The sequence below is a fragment of the Phasianus colchicus genome, chromosome 11 (assembly GCF_987193195.1).
Source record: "Phasianus colchicus chromosome 11, bPhaCol1.hap1.1, whole genome shotgun sequence".
In the NCBI taxonomy this organism is placed as follows: domain Eukaryota; kingdom Metazoa; phylum Chordata; class Aves; order Galliformes; family Phasianidae; genus Phasianus; species Phasianus colchicus.
Genome location: NC_143446.1, coordinates 1,362,953 through 1,382,305, shown reverse-complemented (window position 1 = coordinate 1,382,305; position 19,353 = coordinate 1,362,953). Strand labels below are relative to the sequence as shown.

Below are 19,353 nucleotides of genomic sequence, written 5' to 3'. Positions count from 1 at the left end.
TAGCCTGTGGGCTGTACCCTTGCTGTGCAGCCCTGCAGCTAATCCATCAGTATGCTGCCCGATTCTTCACAGACATCTTTCCAAAACTGCTCGATTTCATGAGCTCTTCATCCTGATCATAAGAGCATTGGTGGCCTTCAGAAGAATATGTGAGTTTCCCCCTGTAACCTTTTTTTCCCACTTTTTAAGACCTAGAAGGGTTCCAGTAAATGTCTTGAAGCTTCACACAGGTTCTGTACTGCAGAGTTGAAGAAGGGAGCACAGTGCTTATTGCCACCATTGCTCCTTCAGCTGAATCTGCTTGATGCAGTGTCTGCGACACACCTCTGATTTTCTTACTGGGACGTGCAAGAGAACTTCCCAATAGGGCTACTGGCCCAGAGCTGTGTCCCACACAAACACATTCCCTCTGCACGTACACCTTTCCTGCAGTACCTGGGGCTGCTTGCTGCACCTGCAGGTCCACTCCCCTGCCCTGGGCTTCCCACTCTCCCTGTTAGCCGAGGGAACCTCTGCTAAGAGCTGCTTGCTCTGGACCTTCTGCGATGCTCTTGGTTGCCTCTGGGCACAAGTGAGCACAATCCAGCCTTTTTCCCTGACATCGAGTCCTCCTTCATACTCAGCTATCTGTGCTCTGCTCTCAGCTGCTGGAAGGCTGATTTTGTGTTTCAGAGCTCCGTCAGAGCCATCTGTAGGCCGCCTATCACAAGGTCTCCACAGGGCTGCCTTGAGCAAGGTGGGCACAATTCTACTTCCAGCAGCACCTCACCTGCCTGCAGCAGAGCTGCTCCCACTCCACTTCTCATTCTCACTTTGCATTTCCAGGCCTCTGGTTTTTGGAGGCTTTCCAGCAAGTCCACAACTTTCTCAAAGCGAGATTTTGCAACCCTGTGTCATCGGGAGAGTTGGAAATGCTGTTGAGCATAATGTAGAAGAATTAAGAAATATAGTATTATGGAGCCCTCTATTACAGTGATAAAACAGAGCACAGCAAGTTTATTCCTTATCGTGTGGAAATCACACCTCAGCCTAATCTCCAGTTAAAATATTCATTAATACAGCCTGAACGATAAATATATGTAATTACTGTGGCACTAGTTTTCATTACAATTATGAGAAGCAGGCTTGTGCACATGAGAGGTTCTGACAAGATCAGGACAGCAGTGAATGGGGCCCTTTATTTACACCTGTCTAACAGAAAGGGATTATACACCAACGAATCTGTTGGTATTAGCCTGCGTGTATCGTGCTATACCGTAGTGACCGCCTGCTTTCTGGAAGAGTGAAGATAAGGGATAGGAAGGCAGGCAGAGGCTTGCACTGCACTATGGTAAAATCAGAATGTCTCCTAGAGGAAGCTGGTATCTGTCTCACAGACACACGGCAGCCCTGGTGTAGGGCAAGTGTCAGTGCAAACACACAAATCTCTTCTGAGACAGAAATGGGACTCAAGAATAGAATCTTTGCTAATTTGGCTTTCCTTCACCTCTAAGGAGAGGGAATTTGGAGATTCCTGTACATGAGGCTGCTACTGTTTTTCTGCTGATTGGCTCAGCTCACACTTGTTTCTCCTTCGTGAGACCGCATCGAGAGGAATTTCCTCAGGAGATACAATCATGAGCAACCTTAGCTCTGAGCAGATCCTGCCCTTCTCTGTAGCAGCTCCTCCATGGGGCTCTGAGGGCAGAAGCAGGGAGATCAGTGTCCCAGCCGCTCTCTTCTGTGTTGGATGACCAGGGTGCAGGTCTCAGTTTTAGCACAGCACTCTGCTCTTTCGTGTGCTGCAAAGAGGGAGCTCAAATGAGCATACTAGGCAGGATGGAGAGTTGAGTGGGAAGGAGCCCTATGGGCTTCAACAGGGGCAACACGGAGTCCTACAACTGGGGACAAATAACTGCATGCATCAGTACAGTCAGGAGCTGAGCTGCTGCAGAGGAGCTGTGCACAGAAGGACCTGAGGGTCCTGGTGGGCAGCAGGTTGGCCATGAGCCAGCAATATGCCCAGGTGGCCAAGAAGGCCAGTGGTATCCTGGGGTGCATTGCAAAGAGTGGGGCCAGCAGGGTAAGGGAGGTGATCCTCCCCTCTGCTGTGCCCTGGTGAAGCCACAGCTGGAGTGCTGCATCCAGGTCTGGGCTCCTCAGTGCACAGAAGACAGGGAACTGCTGGAGAGAGTCCAGTGGAGAGTGACAATGATGGTTAAGGGCCTGGAGCATCTCCTTACAAGGAAAGGCTGGATGACTGGGGTCAGCCTGGAGAAGAGGAGGCTGAGAGGGGGTCTTATGAATATCTAAAGGGCAGGAGTCAAGTGGATGGGGCCAGGCTCTTTTCCAGTGCTGCCCCGTGACAGGACAAAGAGCAGTGGGCACAGACTGGAGCATAGGAAATTACATATGAACAGAAAGAAGTCTTTACTGTGAGGATGATGGAGCACTGGAAGAAGCTGCCCCAGAGAGATGGTAGAGTCTCCTTCTTTGGAGATATTCAAAACCCACCTGGATGCTTTCCTGTGCAATCTAGTGTAGGGAACCTGCTCCAGTGGTGTGTTGGACTGGGGGATACAACTATCCCATATCACGTGGCAGCAATGGACTCATCACTTAATTGCATTTGTAAAGCAGTTAAATGGCAGGATAAGAATTGCTAATACGAAGTCCAGGTTGAAACAGGCAGTTCTACCTTCTGTAAAAGGGTTGCGTGGTGTAATAAGGAACTGGTCAACAAGGGAGGAAAGAAGTGTTAAGTCAATGGAAGGGACAGCTTGTGAAATGGATGGGAATGCTGTAAAAAAATGATCTGATTACTTAAAGGGCCTGTGTGATCTTTGGCTGTTAAACCACAGGAGTGACACAGAGGAATTAATTTTACCTGTGGTTTAACGGGGGTCAAGGCAGCTTCTGAAGCAGGGCGAGCCATTTTGGTGGCCCTCTTCTTAAAAGGTATTGATGTTTAAAGCTGAGGAAAGAGACACAGAAATGATTTAAAAAAAAAAAAAAAAAAATCTTTGCAATGTGAGGCTCAAGAAGCTCATTCTGTTTAATTTAATTATTTTTATTTTTATTTGAAGAATAGTGTGAATGGCCTTGATAACAATGTAGAAGTATCGCCGAGCAGGGGAGGCGGGGAGCAGGTAGGCTGGGTGCTTATCTGAGGGAAGGATGATAAGAGCTGGTGCCTGCAGTCTGAAAGTACAAGCATCAAACTGTAAATTAGGCATCCTGTTAAGGGGATTAATGCTGGAACACGTGTCCAGGGGTGGTGGCACATTCCCCATCCTATTATGTCCTTAGATCAAGAATATGTCGTTTTCTGGGAGAGATGCTTCAGTCCAATATAAAAGATCTGTGCTCTGGCCAAGGGTAATGATGGGATGGCAGTGGTTATCATCTGTTAGATGCCCAACAGGGACTAAACAGGGCTGCATGTGCCAATTTGTTTATCTGACATTTCCTAACTAGAAGTTTAATCTCTACAACACCAGTGCTCTTTAGCACTGATAAAAGTGAATGGACAGCAGGCTCCGTGTTAGTGCTGCAGAATGGAGTTTGGTATCTCCTTGCCATGTGCAGTTCCTCCATTTCATGCAAAGGGAAGCAGCTGGGGTTCTGACCCAGCCACGATGCCTCTCGTACAGCACACGTGCAGCTCTGCCTTTGGGGAGATCTTTAAAATAGCAATAGATAATGCTAAAATAATATTAAATGTTTTGTAAGAAAAGGGAAAAGTCTGCATATCTCAGTAACAATATGGTAGGATATATGCAATGTGGTATTTGGTAGATGAGCTGGACAGATGTAAGGCTTTGGACTAAGACAGAATAATTTCCAGGTGCTCAAATCCATCCGCTCCGTTCTGATTGTTGGATTATATGTTGCAGTGGCTCTTCCCAACATCAGTGTTGCTGTTGCTTTATTAGGAGCTCTGACAGAGCTGCTTCGCCTAAGATGCACAGTGAGAAACATCTCTCCTTCCAAACCAAATGCTGTCTACGTATGAACGAGGCACTGCCCGCTGTATGTGCCATCCCCACCCCGAGGTGAGGGGACTTCCCTGCCATCATGTCAGATGTGTGTGGCAGCCCTGGGATCCGGGCACGCTGCCTGAGCTCTGTGTGCATCGTTAGCCTGGAGGTGAGCATTCCCATGTTAATAAGGTCACAAGTAATATTCTGCAGTGCCACAGGTGCCTTTGGTGATGCTGTTGGAAGTTGCTTAGGAACTCAACTTGATTTTTTGCGTGGATGGCTCTGAGAAACATTACTGTTTGGGTTACTTAGTTGTGTTGTCTGTATAAGCAACTTCCTGCTGGACAGTCTTGGGCTCTCACAGAATCACAGAATTGCAGGAGTTGGAAGGGACCTGAAGAGATCACTGAGTCCAACCCCTGCTAAAGCAGTTCCCTACAATTGGTCACACAGCCCGGTGTCCAGGTGGGTCTTGAGTACATCCACAGAAGGAGATTCCACCACCTCTCCAGGCAGACAATGCTAGTGCTCCACCACTCTGAATGTAAAGAAGCTCTTCTACATGTTAGTACAGAACTTCCTATGTTCAAGTTTTAGGTTACTGCTCCTTGTCCTATCACTGCACACCACTGAGAAGAGCCTGGCCTCATCAATCCTAGCTCCCTTCAGATATTTACAAACATCATCAGATCCCCGGTCTCCCACGAACACTGCAGTTCTCAACTGCCTGCTTTTGCTAATGGTGATGTGCTGAAGACCCAATGTGTGTCTGACACATGGTCACAACAGGTACCTGAGGGTGTTTTCCCAGCTCTGAGGGTTGTTCACATCATGAATGTAGAGCGCCTGAGTAAGAGCCGTGCGACATCTCCTTTCTCAAGGTGTGTAATCTCAACTGAAAACTCAGCTTCCCGTCTTCATCAGTGACTTACCAGAAGTGCTCCGAACCCGTTTTGCACTTGCAGTAACGACTTTGTCGTCACAAGCCTTCCTGAGGCCGCCACCTGGTTGGGTTTTCTCTTTGCTTTTTCAGGGTCAGCGTGATTCCTGCACGCCTCCGTAAAGAGGGAAACTCGTGAAACGACGTGTCCCCTTCACCCCTGTCACAGCCGGCAGCTGGCCTTGCTTTCAGTGAGGGCAGCGCTGGGCGGCCGGCTGTTGGTGGTCGGGCTGCGGGTTTCTGCTCTGTCACTGCCTGTGATTCCAGGCAGCTGGGACAGCGCGGTTTCGCTCTCTGCCACTGCTCAGGGCTGCCATCAGAAGGGGAGCGCTGGCAGTGCTCACGCTGCTTTCCATAGCACAAACTGGGAGCGCTCGGCTCGCTGCGGGACTCCAGGAATGAGCGTGCACGGAGGATCCGTGTAGCTGCCCCTGCCTGCGCACAGGGTGCCGGCTCTGGGCTCTGCCTCCTGCCCGCGGCTCTGGTGCTGCCAACTCCTCACCAGGTAACCTCTCCCTTTCCTACCGCCTGCTCTGCAGGGCTCGTCTGCAGTGCGCTGAGGTTCGGAATCCACCTCTTGGTAACAGAGAGTCTGTGAGCGGGTACGGCCCAGGATTCGGGCTGCCCAGTGCCAGGCGGGGGGCACAGGGCCGTTTCCTGGAGCTGTGCATACTGTCGTGTTCTGTGGGTGCCCGAGGCTGGACTGACCATGAAGGCAACTGCAGGCGAGTGAGGCGTGATGCCTTCTCAAATAGAGAGGGCTTGATTTTGTTTCAGTAGCCACAGATTTCTCTTTATCCTCTTATTTCCCCCTCCCCCCAGATACCATTGTGTTTCTCCACTGTTTATATTTCTTTTTGGTGGTGGAGCCTGGACAAGGACACCAGGAGACAGGAGAGCCCTTCAGTGCACATCCAGGGCTCCATACAAATTGCTGAGGGCAGAATCTTTACATGTTCCTAATGTGTAGTGGTGGGATGTCTGCAGGTTGAACAGACGCGTTAAATGTTACCGTGTGGCTTGATGATTTTGAAGGAGGATCTGAGACCTTCCGCTTGACCTCAAGACTTGATGTCCTGATGTTGGTGCACATTCCTTGGATGGAGATGTGAGCTGGGCCCTGCGGTGGGGAGAGGTGCTGTGGGGCTCAGGGCAGAGTGGTGGGCAGCCCTGCCCTGCACTCAGCAGCGCCCTGTGTCTGGGGCAGGAGCTCCAGCTTGGTCCCAGTGGGACATGTCCTGGTGCTCAGCAGCATGGGGCTGCCTGGTAACCCACTAGGAGAGTCCTGTGCTGGCCACTGTGAATGGGACCATGGTGCAGCAGGTGGTATGGATTAAGGCAAGCAAGATGCCTCTCAGGGTATCTCAAGTATCTAGGCAGTGAAATGGGTTGGCAGGCACTGTTACCAAATGTGGGGCCTTTCACAAAGGCCTCTTGTGCTGAATATGGATACTGAGAATATGGGAAATAGGGAACAGAGACTGTTCATGTCCACATCATTGCCTGAAACTGTCACCAGCAGCTCTTCTCCCCGGTAGCTGTGCGTGCATCTGGCTCTGTCTCCTAGTGGATAGGAACTCACAGGCTAAGGACCTGGCCCAGCTGGCTGCATATGCTCTCTCCTGCCCCACTCAGGTTCTTTCCTTTGGCCTCAGCACACTGAGCAGTCGGGAGCTACGCACCATTTTGTGGATGGGGAACTGAAACGCATGGAGGCACTTTCATTCGGGTTATGCAGAGTTCTGAAATGAAGTCGGAAATGTGACTGCAGGCAGAAATGCACAAGTTCCTGTTCATGCCTTGAGCTGGTCTCTAGCAGTGATGTGAAGCATGGAAATCTGTACAGATCCTCTATCTATAGTCCTCTGTGAGCTTAAATGCTTTGTTTTCTGAGCTGGCTGTTCTACCAGTAGGGATCTCCTGGAGGTTGGCTTGCTAATTGAACTGGGTTGAAAGTTCTTCCTATTAACATACACAGGCACTGATTAGTTTAATTTTTTTTCCCTTGCTGAATGTTCTTCAGCCTTGCTTCTCAGATAGTTGAGTCAGGCTGTTCTTATAGACCTGTAAGAATCTTATCATATTCACAAGTGTTGAGCTCAAGTTGGAAAAGCCATAAATGACAACCAGCATGCTCAGGAGAAATGATCACCTGCACGGAATCAGCCTCACAAGATGGAGGAGATCTGACCCACATGTTAAAATAAATCTGGTAGAGTGGTCTCCAAATGGAGGAGAGAAATTCTGCTGCTGAAGGGCTGTGGTGCAAGAATGAATGATGCTAAATTGGTCTTGAGAGCATAAGACCAAAGAAGTTATAGACCAGCCGCCCAAAGCTGAGGGAGGGAAAGCATCTAGAGATGTTATTTATGCCTGTGATGTGATTCATAAGGCTGTGACAGTTAACCTGCTTTTGCCACAAGCTTGATTTAGTGGCCCAGAACTTCCTCATTTCCACAGAAGAATCTGCCAGATAAGGAAGGGGTGCCTGCCAGAGGGCCGCTGCCCCCGCTCCTCCCCAGGGAGGTGCTGCAGTGTGCTGCCCTGCTTCTCGGATGGTGAACTCCATGGGGTAGCATGACAAACTGCAGGACTTCTTGCCCCGGGTGAGCTCTGCAAAGATGTGAGCATTTGATTTCTTGGAAGGTGAAAGTGATTTCTTATAACACGAGTGCAGATCATTCCTGCAATCTCGCTGAGATGGAAGGTTTTTTTCTGCCCTGATTTCTTAATTCCCTCCTGTAGATGCCTTTTCTCCTCTTCTGTCTGATGCAGGGCTTGGGCCACATCTTCCCACCCCTTGCAGGGGGGGATTGAGAGGGACCATGTTCATGTCTGTGGAGCCCGCTGGCTTTGTTTTGTCACACATGACAGCTGTGCTTTGCAGGTATTTTTTCCTGTTATTTCAGAGACAGCAGCAGTGCTAAGGCTATAATGAGGGCTCTCTCATAATCATAAGCATAACTCCCATTCCTCTTGGAGAAAAACATTGTGTTTTGTACGTGGGCACTGCAGCTAGGTCTGCTGGCAATGCCTGCTGCCTATTGCAGGTTGAGGCATGGTGCTAAACCCCCAGCACCCCGTGTCGTGCTGCATTTCTCCCAGAGATGTAACACAACATTTAGCCTCCCCGGGGAAGCAACAGGGATGGGTTCTAGCATGATTTGCCTCTCCAAGTCAGCACCCAGTTCCCAAGGCTCACTCTGAAGTCTATGGAAAGGGAAAAGCCCCTCGGGGACAGTACTCAGTGCCACGTGTTGCTCCAGCTGCATTGCCATCAGGAGGGGCTTTTCTGCCCTGAGAACTCTGCTGTGGGGAAAAAACTGCCTTCCTACAGCTCATCTGCAAGGTGAATGGGAAGCGCTAGGCCATGCAGCTCTGCTGGGACATGAGATCAGGGACATGAGATGCTTTGCTTCAGGTGAGGGCTCCACAGCACAGCAAAGGCCAAAAACAAAGTCACCCATCTGCGTCATTTTCAGAATGCATGTACGGCTGAGGTAAAGGTCACCTGGAGCTCACAGTCCTGTGGGTGGGTTTTGTGGCCCTCCTGGATGTGCAGGAAGGAAGTCAACACCACTGGATGCTCCCAGCACTGAGCACAGCAACCCTAGAAAGCATCCTTGACTTTTGGTGTGCAGTGAGAGATGGTATTGATTTGTTTTTCTCTCTGGGAAGCTGTTGTTACAAAGCCTGAAGTAGAACTGCGATGTCTGCTTTTGCTTTGTACCCTCCTCTCTGTTGGGTCTTGTAAGCCCTACAAAAGCTCAAAGGAGTGATGCTTGTATAGTTCTGCTAGCGCTTTCCTTTCAGACCAGGTTCGAGAAGCGCGTGCCTTTGGTGGGTGATGGGAAGGATGCACAAAGACTCAGCTGCCTCCCAGCAGTCTGCGTGCTTGCGTGCCCTCCTGGCTGCAGAGAGCCTGCCAGGCATGTGAGAGGCATTGCAGAGCACGTCCGTCTGGCAAGATGTAGAAAATGATCATCTTGCAAGAAGTGGCTTTCTTTGCATCTGGGGAAAAATGACTTCTGTACGCAGTGGTTGCTCCCACTTGATTACTGTCTATGTAAGACCTTGATTTAATGCAGGTTTCAGCTACAGGAAGCTCACAAGAGAGGCTGTGTCAGTAAGAGCAATGGCTGTAGTGCCTGTCACGACCACACGCGTTTCTCAGGAATAGAGAACGAGGGCTGGAAGATCTCCTGCTTCCTCTGCAGGAGGTGGTGTCAGGTTCTGCGTGTCCCCTGTGATGTGACCAAGCAGACAACGCAGAAGAATAAATAACAAAAATGCTTAACTGTGCTGTGCTGATAGGAGGGCAGACTTCTATCACCCAGGCGTAGGTACATGTGTTATCTTTGACAGTGCCCGCCATACCCCATCATTCATCCCATCCCTTATGCTTTGGTGATACTTGGATAAATGGGGGGAAAAAGGCGCATATATTTCTCAAGGACGTGTTTACGTTTCCAGCATAACTTTTCCATGCTAACATTATGACCTGAATCCAAAGAGGCACCAACCTGCTTTCCAGAGACTGCGTTCTGAGGCAGAAGCCATGCTGCCAGAGCAGCTCACCTCCTGGCAGGAATCTGGCCGTGCTTACCTGCTCTGGCAACACCCACTGCCTTCCTGCAGGCACTGGGGCAGGCTGGGGCTCACCAGGCATCAGACACCCCACAGGGCCAGTGGAGGTACAGTTCTGAGCAGAAAATGCCTGGAAAGGGAAGAGTAGCTGGACCGGAGGGCAGAATATTTGTTATCACCTCAATTAAGTCCCTCTTGTCATTGTAAAGTGAACATCTGATCAATCTACAAAGCTCTAGTAACAGTTTGTTAAAGCACAGCTTCTCTCTGAAAGAGACTGCCAATGTGTTTCATGTTTATCTCTCGGGGACTTGGTAGCAACCGTGTGTGGCTTGCAAGTACAAAGACATGTTTTTTTCCTAACCGCCTGCCCTCCAGATGCAGCCTGAGCCCTGAGCTGAGCTCTGTCTTTCCATCAGCCTCTGATCAGAGTTCTGATAGAAGCACTCAGCGTGCAGCAGCACCTGCAAGCTGGGCCACAGCAGCGCGTGCAGAGGACTGCCAGGGCGTTCAGTAGGTAGCTGGGAACTGGAATTAGCTCCTGCTCTCCAGCATCGCTTTGAAAACGGGCACACTGTTCTACAAGGGGCTGCTGTGCCCTTACAGCCACACTGCCATTATCACCTCAGGTACAGCCTGCTGGAGGGACAGAGCGCTCAGCAACACTCAAGGCAAAAACCTGACAGAGCTGCTTAGGGATGTTGTTGTTACCTCTCATTGTTAAAGGAAGAAAGGAGAAACCACACAGGTGGAGCAAACAGCTGTAAATGGGGAATAGAAGAGCTTCTAAAGGCAAGTCAGACTGGATTTGCAACCCCTAGGTGAGAGGAGAAGGCAAGTATTTTGTACCGGGCATATTTATACCTCTGCTTTCCTTAGCAAGCAAGGATGCTGTTTTCCCAGCAATGCAGTTACCAGCTATTTATTTTGCAGTGAGAGTCACAGAGCAGAGGATTCATCCAGCACTGCCAGCTCCTTCCTCCTCTTGTGCAAGGAGAACAAAGTCCTGGGGGAGGCCACGTGCCTTGTCCAAGCCGATCAGCAAACTGGCAGCTGTACTCACCTTCCTGGCTGGGGTTTGCCTCACATGCAAGGAAGAGAAATGACCCCGCATCCCGTGCTGTCCCAGCTGAGCTTCTGCTCATGGTTCCTTCCCTCTGACACCTGCTCTGGGTGTGAGGCTGTGGAGGCCTGCAGTCAGCCTGCTGTCTTCCCAGCAGCAGTGCCAGAGGAGAAACCTCAAGAAGCAAGGAAAGTCATTGGTTTCCTATGTACTCTCAACAGCTTATGATCTTGATTATTTCTGGGAACAAAGAAGTCAGTTCAAGGCTCATTCCAACCAAAGTGGGCACTAAGGGGAGCATGGGGACTGGTGATCCTGCTAATACAGAACTTGTGTCAGACCAACTAGCACTCAGGATCAAAGCAAGATCCAGGCCTGGGTGACTAGCAGGTAGCGAGCCTTGTGCGGGACCAGAGGCTCAGTGCTCTGCGCTGTGTCAGCTCATCACTCCTGTGGTCCACATGGTGCCTATTGAACCAGAGACAGGGAACAAACTGGGGAGGCAGTTCCAAAGCCAAATTCACTTCTTGGACAGTTTGTACCCTAATACATTCCAGTGTAAGGTGCTCTTTGCTGTGGTATCTGATAATACAGGAGCTCTAACTGAAGTTTTACTCTTGACTGTGGTGGTTATGACTTCCCCACTGCTGCTCTGCCCCCCCAGCTGCTTCCTCCCCAGACCAAGGAAGCCTACAAAGAGGGGATTTCAGAGAGATGAAGACATCTTTTTTGCCAGCCTGGATAAATCTGGCTAGCAAGAGAGAAGGGTAGATGCAGACATCAACACATTCACTCACCTGTAGCAATCACTTCCTTTAGCTAAAAACCCTGGAAAGCCAAGGAATGGGCCGTGTAAGAGAACAGTTCATTAACATTTATACAGCACACTTGTGCTTCCAAATGTCTGCTGAGTCCCAGGCTCTCCCAGCTGATAAAAACTATTGCAAGCTGTCACACCTGATTCTCTCTCTCCAGCTCTGCAGGTAGAGGAGAATCTTTAACAAGATTGGGTAGAAAAGAGGAGGCAAGTTCTTTTTACTATTCCATGGGAAAATAAGCTGTTGGATTATTGTCTGGAAACTGTGTGAAGTGCCAAGATGAGCAGTGAGAGGCCGGAGAACCCTGGTCCCTCCTCACTGACTGAAGGCCTGAAGAGAAAGAGGGGAAGACCAAAGAAACAGCCACAGGTGAGTGCATATCATCCATGGAGCTGCCTGGGGTGCCCAGTGTTAACCTGGTAGGATCTATAGGCAGCAAAGAGCAAGGGAAGCCAAGGTTTTGTGTAGTAAGTACTAAGGCTGTTCAGGAAAGCAGCAGCACACGTGCCCTGAGGTATCAGCCACTGGTGTTAGAGGTGTATGGTGTCCACGTGGAAAGCTGCTCAGACCAGGGAGTGGAATGGGAGGAGCTGCTCAGGTCTCTGCTGCAGTCTGGAGGCTTTCAGGTGTCACAGCCCTCTGCCTCTGCACCAGTAGTTGGTAGGAAGGCACTCACAGGCTGTTCTCACCCTGTTCCAGATGCTGTGGTTGGGATCCAATCATCCATTTCCCCAAGCCAAAACACAAATGGAATTAGGGGTATTTCTGCCCATCTTCTCATGTGTTTCAGCATCAGGAAAAGCAGAAACAAGCAGATAGGTTTGTCAGGTGTGACCCTGCTGAATTTCCTCTTTATTGCAGGAGGAGGCTGTGGGCCCACTGCCGGAGAAAAAGCCACGAGGAAGGCCGAAAGGAAGCAAGAAAGTGATCAGTGTAACTGGACAAATGGTAACAGTGAATGGCTTGTGTGCTTTACCAAGGGAAGGAGAGATGCTGGCTGTACGAGAGGGACAAGTGGGGAGATTTATCTTGATGGCCATGGGAAGGCTGCTCCTATTTTGGTTCACCTTCAGCTGCTGCCGTTAGACCCAGCAGTTACTGCGGCCTTTGTCCAAACTCCCCCAGCCCTCCTGTGCTGCTGCTCCCTGCTCGGCGCTTCCTGCTGGTTTTCGTGCTGTGTGGTTTCCATGTAGTGACAATTAGTGCAATTCGTGGGCGCTTCCTCCCCAGCTCTCCTCTTCCCCCAGCTTTGGCTCATTCTGCTTGTCCTGCAAGATCGTCGTGCAGAGTCCACTTCGGCCTAGTGAGGTGTATTAACGGCGGTGCCCAGCGGATGTGAGAGATGAAAATGTATCTGTTGTTTTCAATGTAGGTAGAACCTCCTGCTGGGAAGAGGCCACGAGGAAGGCCCCGCAAGTGGGTGAGTGCAGTGCTCTGTCGTCCTCCTCTCTTCCAGGCACAGACCTTTGGGTGGTAGTGAGAGGTTCTGCTGTGTTTATTCTTCTCAATCTCTCTGCAGTGACACAGAGCTGAACTGGCCTGATGGTCTCATGTGTGCGGGAAGATCTGAGTGCCCTTTCAGTGCCCCAGCCCCGCAGCTCAGCTCCCATAGCAGGCTGGGAGAGCTGCTGTGCTCAGGACGTGTCAGTCCATCACAGAACTTTCCTGGGCTGGGAGGCCAGGGTACAGATTCCATTCTCAGGCACAGGGGCTGTCATCCCAGGAGTCCTGAAACACTGCGGTGATTGCTCAGCATGTCTGTTTTAGAACAAGAAACATAGAATTAAGCAAAACAGGGAAATTTGGTGACAAAACGGTGAGTGCAGCCAGCAGGAGGCTCTTCTCTGCAGCCAGCAAAAGATTTGTGAGAATCGGTAGCTGGAAGGTGAAGGCTTGAAAAAAAAAAAACAAAAAAAAACCAAAAAAAAACCCCACACTTATAATCAATAGAGATATTCAGTCCTACAAATAAGTAATGGATGGGGATCTATCTTTGCAGGTGATTTATAAACCAAAACAAAACACAAACAAAGCCACACAAATCCCAGACTGTTCCATTTATTGCACAGTTGTTACTACAAAGAATTGCAGCTGAAGCCACACTGTGTGCTAACTGCAGCAATCCAGAGGTGTGCAGTCAGAAGCCATGCCTCTTGTTCCCCAGGTCGCGTGGATTGAAGGTATCACTATAAAGATAAACAGAGAGGTGTTCCCTGAAGGCTTTGTGGTCTGAAACCTTCTTGTAAATGAGAGGTTTGTCAGTGCTTTGTGGAGTCCACTCGCTGGAGTCCAAGCAGTCTCCAACACACCAGAAGTTATAAATTGCTTTACAGCAGAATTTCAGACTTCTGAGGCAAATGTGGGGATTTCAGGAAGCACAAAAGCTGACCATTAGGAGCTATTTTAACTTACAGCTCATGTGGGAGAAAACATCAGGAGAAGAGTGTTAGTGCTAAAGAGAAGCAGTGATGAGCGTGGAGCAACACCAGGCAGTATGCACTCACTGCGTAAAAGCCAAGATAGAGGCTGGTATTTGGGTGGCTGCATGCAGACCAGCAGTCCGGGGCTGGTTTTGGTCCTTCCCAGGGACCAGTCAGGGCTTTGCAGGTTGCTTGGGAGCAGCCTGGGTATTAATGAATTTGAGACTGGGTAAGAGAGAGAGAGCCATCTGCAGGTAGGATTTGACCTGGCTGCGTGCTGAAGGGGAGGCAGAAATTGGGAGGAGAGAGGAAGGAGGCCTCAGCTGAGGCAGCACTGAGCCTTAGTGGAAGGTGCCCAGGCACCAGGAGAATGCAGAATGGAGCTATGTGCAGGAACACAGAGGGCTCTGAGTTTCTAAGGGAATGCAGGATAGAATAACTTGGTTTATTTCTTAAACTGGTGGAGTGCAGGACTAGCACCCTGTCTTGAACAATGGTATAAACCAATGTGTCCTGTGTGGGTAGCTGTGAACTCCAGGGGGTACACGCAAAGGCAGAGGCCAAATGATCGTGGAGGAGCTGGCAGGGAGTTTCTGTCATTCATCAGCCAGTCTGAAACAGGCAGGTTTTGCCTTCAGAAGTGCAGCAGTGCAGTTCTGCTCCCAGCCTGGTAGGGGACAGAGTAGGCATCGAAGCTCTGTGGGAGGGATAAATTCAGTCCTCGCTTCTGCTATCACTGTGATGCAAGCTGAACTGTGGCAGGGAGGCTGTGGCCATGGAGTTCTGTTACTGTAGAGTTCTGGTAAGCAAAGAAGTGAAGTACATGCTCCATCAGTCTGGGGAGGGGTTTCAGAGCCTGTTTGTATAACACCTGCTGGTAGAGCTGTCTGGTGGTGGCAGTGAGGGACTGTGTGTGTTCCTGTGCTCCTTTTCCTTTTCAGAACCATAGGGTACTTAGGGTTGGAAGGGACCACTGGAGCTCCATTGGTGCCAACCCCTGCTCACAGTGGGTTTTGCAGAGCAGTGCTTGGGGTGCCCAGCCTGCAAGCATCCACTGTGTGCTGAAGTCCTTCCCAGCACCTGACATCTCTTAAGGGTACCGTTGGACAGGCAGCACTCTGCCAGCCATTCCCTGCTGTTACAGACAGCAGTAGCTGCCATTCTGGGCTTAGGAGGGGCTGAATTCATGGAGCTAAGTGCCAGAGCTGTAACGTAAGGCATTGCTGCACACGAAGACATGCAGAGCAATCTGTCATAAAAACCTTTGTCCTTTGATGCATGCCAATGTACTGAAGATGAAACTTTTTCTGCGCTACCTCTTTTGTCATGGTGCTTCAGAATGTTTTGCTCTCACTTTGGTTAATGAAACATTGTGGTGCCTCAGTTTAAAATTCATTTAATACCTGAAGAGTGTTTTTTCAGGGTAAGGGGAACCAATACAGAAGAAGTGGAGCAGACCTTTGGTTTTGAATTTTCAGAGAACAAAATGCTTTGCATTTCAGGACAGAAAACTGTCCTGAAATATCAGAGGTGTTTTCCAGGCTGAAAAAACAGTTCTCCATACTGGGGAGGCTTTTCAAGGTCTCACATGTCAGACATGCAGTGGCTCAGGATGGACTCAGGCATCACTCAGAGCCTGCTGTGGTTGTATGAGGACACCATACACTGCTGCCTGCTCTCGTGTGCATTAGAAACATAGAAACATGGAATGGCCTGGGTTGAAAAGGATGACAATGATCATCTAGTTCCAACCCCCCTGCTATGTGCAGGGTTGCTGACCATTAGGCTGTAGGAAGCGATGGCAAGTGGGCACACTTCCAGCACTGCACAGCCTGGTGTAAATAGCACTGATTGAAAGCACCGTGCTTTGCATCTACTTTGTGCATTTGCAATTTTGTCTCCTGGTACTGACGCCACATGGGTGTTTTTGTTCTGGTGTATCTCCTCACAGCCTCAGCTGGTGACACAAGGAGCATCTCAGGAAGGTGGCCCTCAGGGAAGCGGTGACATGGATGTGAACCCAGTGCCTGCCAAGCAAGGTTAGAAATTAGACAACCAGGATCCCCCAGGGCTCACTGTGGAACCACACTCCTAGCAAAGCACACGCGTGTCCCCACAGCTGCAGCACTGGCTGCAATCCTTCTGCAGATCTGACCAACTGCTGTTTGGAAGGGCTCCAGGAACACAGGAGGGAAACATGTTTCTGCCATCTGATTTGGTGGTGACTACTTGAGCAGAAGGGGAGGCAGAAAGCAGGGGATGGGCAAAGTCTCTATATGACTTCTTATTAAGATAAATTTATCTGTGGTGATGGCTGCCGCTGCAGTACAGGTGAGTGAAATCTTCAGGCTGTGTTAAGATAGCAGGCTCTCACTTTCTACATGAAGGTCTTACCTTACCTAAAACTATGAAGAGCCCTCAGCGTTTGAGATATGCTTGTGTTACAGATTTGTCCCAGTCTGTTTCTGGTACTTGTGATCTTTCCTTCCAAGCTGTGCTCTGTGGCAGCACCGTGGGAGATGCTCATGCATCAGCAGCACAGCAGTCACGACACTGGCACGCTTCTGGGCAGGGCTCAGCTGTGTGAGCTGCTCTGAGATGAGGTGACAAATAACTGTGTCACTGTCATGGGAACACACAGATGCACCATGCAGAGCCCCAGTTGCATTGCAGCCATGGGGAAGTACAAATTCAATGCAGTCTGTGCCGTTGAGGGCTGCCCTGAGCTAAGGGCCAGCAAAACCTGCACACAGCTGAGCCCTACCTCCAGGGAGCATCACAGGAGATGATTCATTATGTGCTTTCCCCTGAGTGGGAGGTAGCAGAGAGCCAGCAGCCCAGGAGAGGCAGATGTTGTCTTGCTTTGCCATGTGGTCAGCACAGCTGCTCCCTGTCCCGCTGCCGTTATGCTGCTGCACAGTGTGTGAGAAGTGAGCCAACCGACACGGGGCGGGCGAACCAACCCCAGGTTCTTACAGAGTCCCTGGAAATGCAGTGTGATAAAACTGAAGCAGTTGGCCTCAGCTGCTCAGCTCAGCTTCCTCTGGGGCTCCCACTCCTGTATCGCTTCCTGCCACCCAGCTGTGCACTGACAGCAGTGGGGCTGTGGGCGGTGAGCTCACCCCCAGCACCTTCCAACAGTGCTTGGGCATGACCCAAATCCACAGCCTGTGTGAATGTTCCTTCTTCCCGCAGTCTGGGCAGGCTCGAGGGCAGCTGGGTGAGCAGTGTTTCCCTCCTGTTGCACTGAGGTAGGACCAGATGTGCTGGAGCAGCACCTCTGTGGTCTCTGTGGGTCTGGGCTTAACTTATCACTGCTCCTCATGCTGCCATGAGATCTGCTACCAGGAGCCTGCAGCATGATCTTCTGTTCTGGGTACAGACAGAGCTTCTAGCTTTTGTGGGGTTGATCAGTTTGCTTTTTCCTTTCAGGTGAGGGGCTTTGACCCCCCTGCTGTGGGAGGGCCCGGAGGAGCCGTGTGCCTCCTTGTCCTGCAGACTGGTCCTGCACAGCTCTCAGTGGGAAAGGCATTTGTCCCAACTTCATGTCTGCAGCATTAAAAAGAATTTCCAAAATAAACAATGACCACCTCCCTGCATTTCAGTCAGGCCTTTCTGGGGAGAATAAAGAAGCAGGAAGAGCTGAATGAGAAATGTGCAAAACTTACAAGCCTGCCTTGGAGCAGCAAAGAAAGAAGAGCTGCTTTAGAGCTAGGCTTTTATTTTTCCCATGGCCTTTGCAGCTGGGCATCCAGCTCTGATTTTCCCATGTGTGTTTGCATAGCAGAAGCCAGGGAATTCCATGCAGACTGTAGCTCAGAGGCTCTCAATAGCCTCATTCAGAGGCACACTGCCAGGGGCTGCCATTCATGTCGGGCATCAGCCTGAAGCCAGCACAGCAGCATGGAAATGCTGCTGAGAAGTTCTTTGAAGTGCTTGGGAACAGGTCCTCACTGCCTTTTAACGTTGTTCTGGCTCTGCAATAGGGCTTTTGAGTAGAGCTCTAACTGTCTGTCTCCCATCATCTTTCCCTATAGGCATCACTGGAAAAGACAGTTTCAAGCCCAGCAAAGCCTCTGCTGTTCGGAGGTCTCTGAGCAGCATCGCCGCCGCAGCTCAGTAGTGTGCTGCCTCTCGTGTCCTGCTGGAGCCAGAGGACAGGAAAGCAAGCAGCACTCCTACTGTCCTATTTCAAATTGTTCTTTGTGGTGATTTTGGCTGTGCTTTCCCCTCTGTTGTCTGCTGGCTTACCCCAAACATCCACGCAGACTTAAGGGACAAAACAACAGATACCTTCTCAGGGAGATGCCTTTCTCAGTTTGTAGTAGATTTTTTGAGGATATTAATCCTTTTTAACAGTGCTATGGTGACACAGTGCCTTGTGCTGCCACAGGTAGTGATAGTTCCATAGGGTGATAGTGTTGTCTCAGTTATATACAGATACAACCAATCTGCATAGCTAACCACTGGTCTTGCATCATACCACCTCTGGTACATGACGGTGTAGTCCAGGAATTAAATTTTGTTGATTTGCTCATAGGGACTGCATCTGAAAGACAGAGTTCTTCCCTCACCATACCACAAAGGAGGAAAAAAAAAAAAAAAAAAAAAAACCCAAAAACCAACTTGATGGCATTTCCAGCTTACCTACAGTTGTCGCTCCAGTGGTCAGCGACTTGGATGCTTCAGAGGAAAGCTCACACCCCAGACCTCAGGGGTTGACTCTGAAATGTTTCTCCTGGTGTTAGCAGCTCAGGGCCATCTTCCATACCTCGCTGTTGCCTCGTGGCACAGCCCTGAATTTATTAGCAATTTTCATGAACATGTTTACAAAGCTTAGTTATAGCCACTGGATTTCATCACTTCCAAGGAGTGCCTGTAAAGAACCAAAGTGATTCAACGGCTGCTGCTTTGCAGAGCTTCGGGATACAACTGAAATTACTGTTGCACCTGCATGCATAATGTGCTCTGTGGGGTCCTCTAGTGTTGCAGCTGTGCAAATAAAAGCTGGCTGCTACCTAGCAGCCAGCAGCACACGTCAGCTCATGCTTCCAGTATCAAAGAGCATCTTGCTACATTCTGAGGAATGGGGATATTTCTCTTATCCCCTTGCAAACAGCGAAATCCTGACGGTATTTTCTATCTGGTGGATGCTCTGCCTGCCTATTAGAGGAATAAATTGGGTGTTTCAATTATCTTTGACAGGATGTAAAATTGGCTAGCTCTACAGTGTTAAATATTTAAACAGAACATAATTGGCTTTAAATTTATGGCAGCTCATAGCAGAAACCCATGAAATGGAGGTATGTATTGAGCTCATTTATTATCCTTTCATCGTGTCTGTTTCCTTAGCAGGTATGTATTTAATACAAGAAAACGTCTGCAGGCATAAGAGTTAAGAGGAAGGGCTGACTGGGGAGAGAATAGAAAAAAAAAAAAAACATTTTTTTTTCTCTCTCGGTCACTTTGTCCAGTGTGCCCCATTCAGCAGCAACCAGGGGCCTGACCCTGCTGACTGTGCTCTCAGGTTTGCCCTAGCAGTAGTATGCAGTTTGGTGGTTTG

At 49.8% G+C, this 19,353-nt stretch overlaps 1 protein-coding gene across 3 annotated transcripts; it reads left to right on the top strand.

The window, feature by feature from the left end:
* Positions 1-4,965: 4,965 nt before the first annotated feature.
* LOC116232308 (uncharacterized) lies at positions 4,966-18,411 on the top strand. Of its 3 annotated transcripts, none has more exons than XM_031598569.2 (6): positions 4,966-5,407; positions 11,528-11,739; positions 12,232-12,318; positions 12,743-12,790; positions 15,742-15,829; positions 17,223-17,777. In XM_031598569.2, the coding sequence occupies exons 2-6, from the start codon at positions 11,650-11,652 to the stop codon at positions 17,234-17,236; spliced, it is 327 nt and encodes a 108-aa protein (XP_031454429.1). In that variant the 5' UTR covers positions 4,966-5,407; positions 11,528-11,649; the 3' UTR covers positions 17,237-17,777. The 3 variants fall into 3 exon arrangements, with proteins under 3 accessions (XP_031454429.1, XP_031454428.1, XP_090004022.1); XM_031598568.2 differs by lacking the exon at positions 17,223-17,777 and adding an exon at positions 17,828-18,411 and having other exon boundaries at positions 4,967-5,407; XM_090147896.1 differs by lacking the exons at positions 4,966-5,407; positions 17,223-17,777 and adding an exon at positions 17,828-18,411 and having other exon boundaries at positions 5,464-11,739.
* Positions 18,412-19,353: the final 942 nt, after the last annotated feature.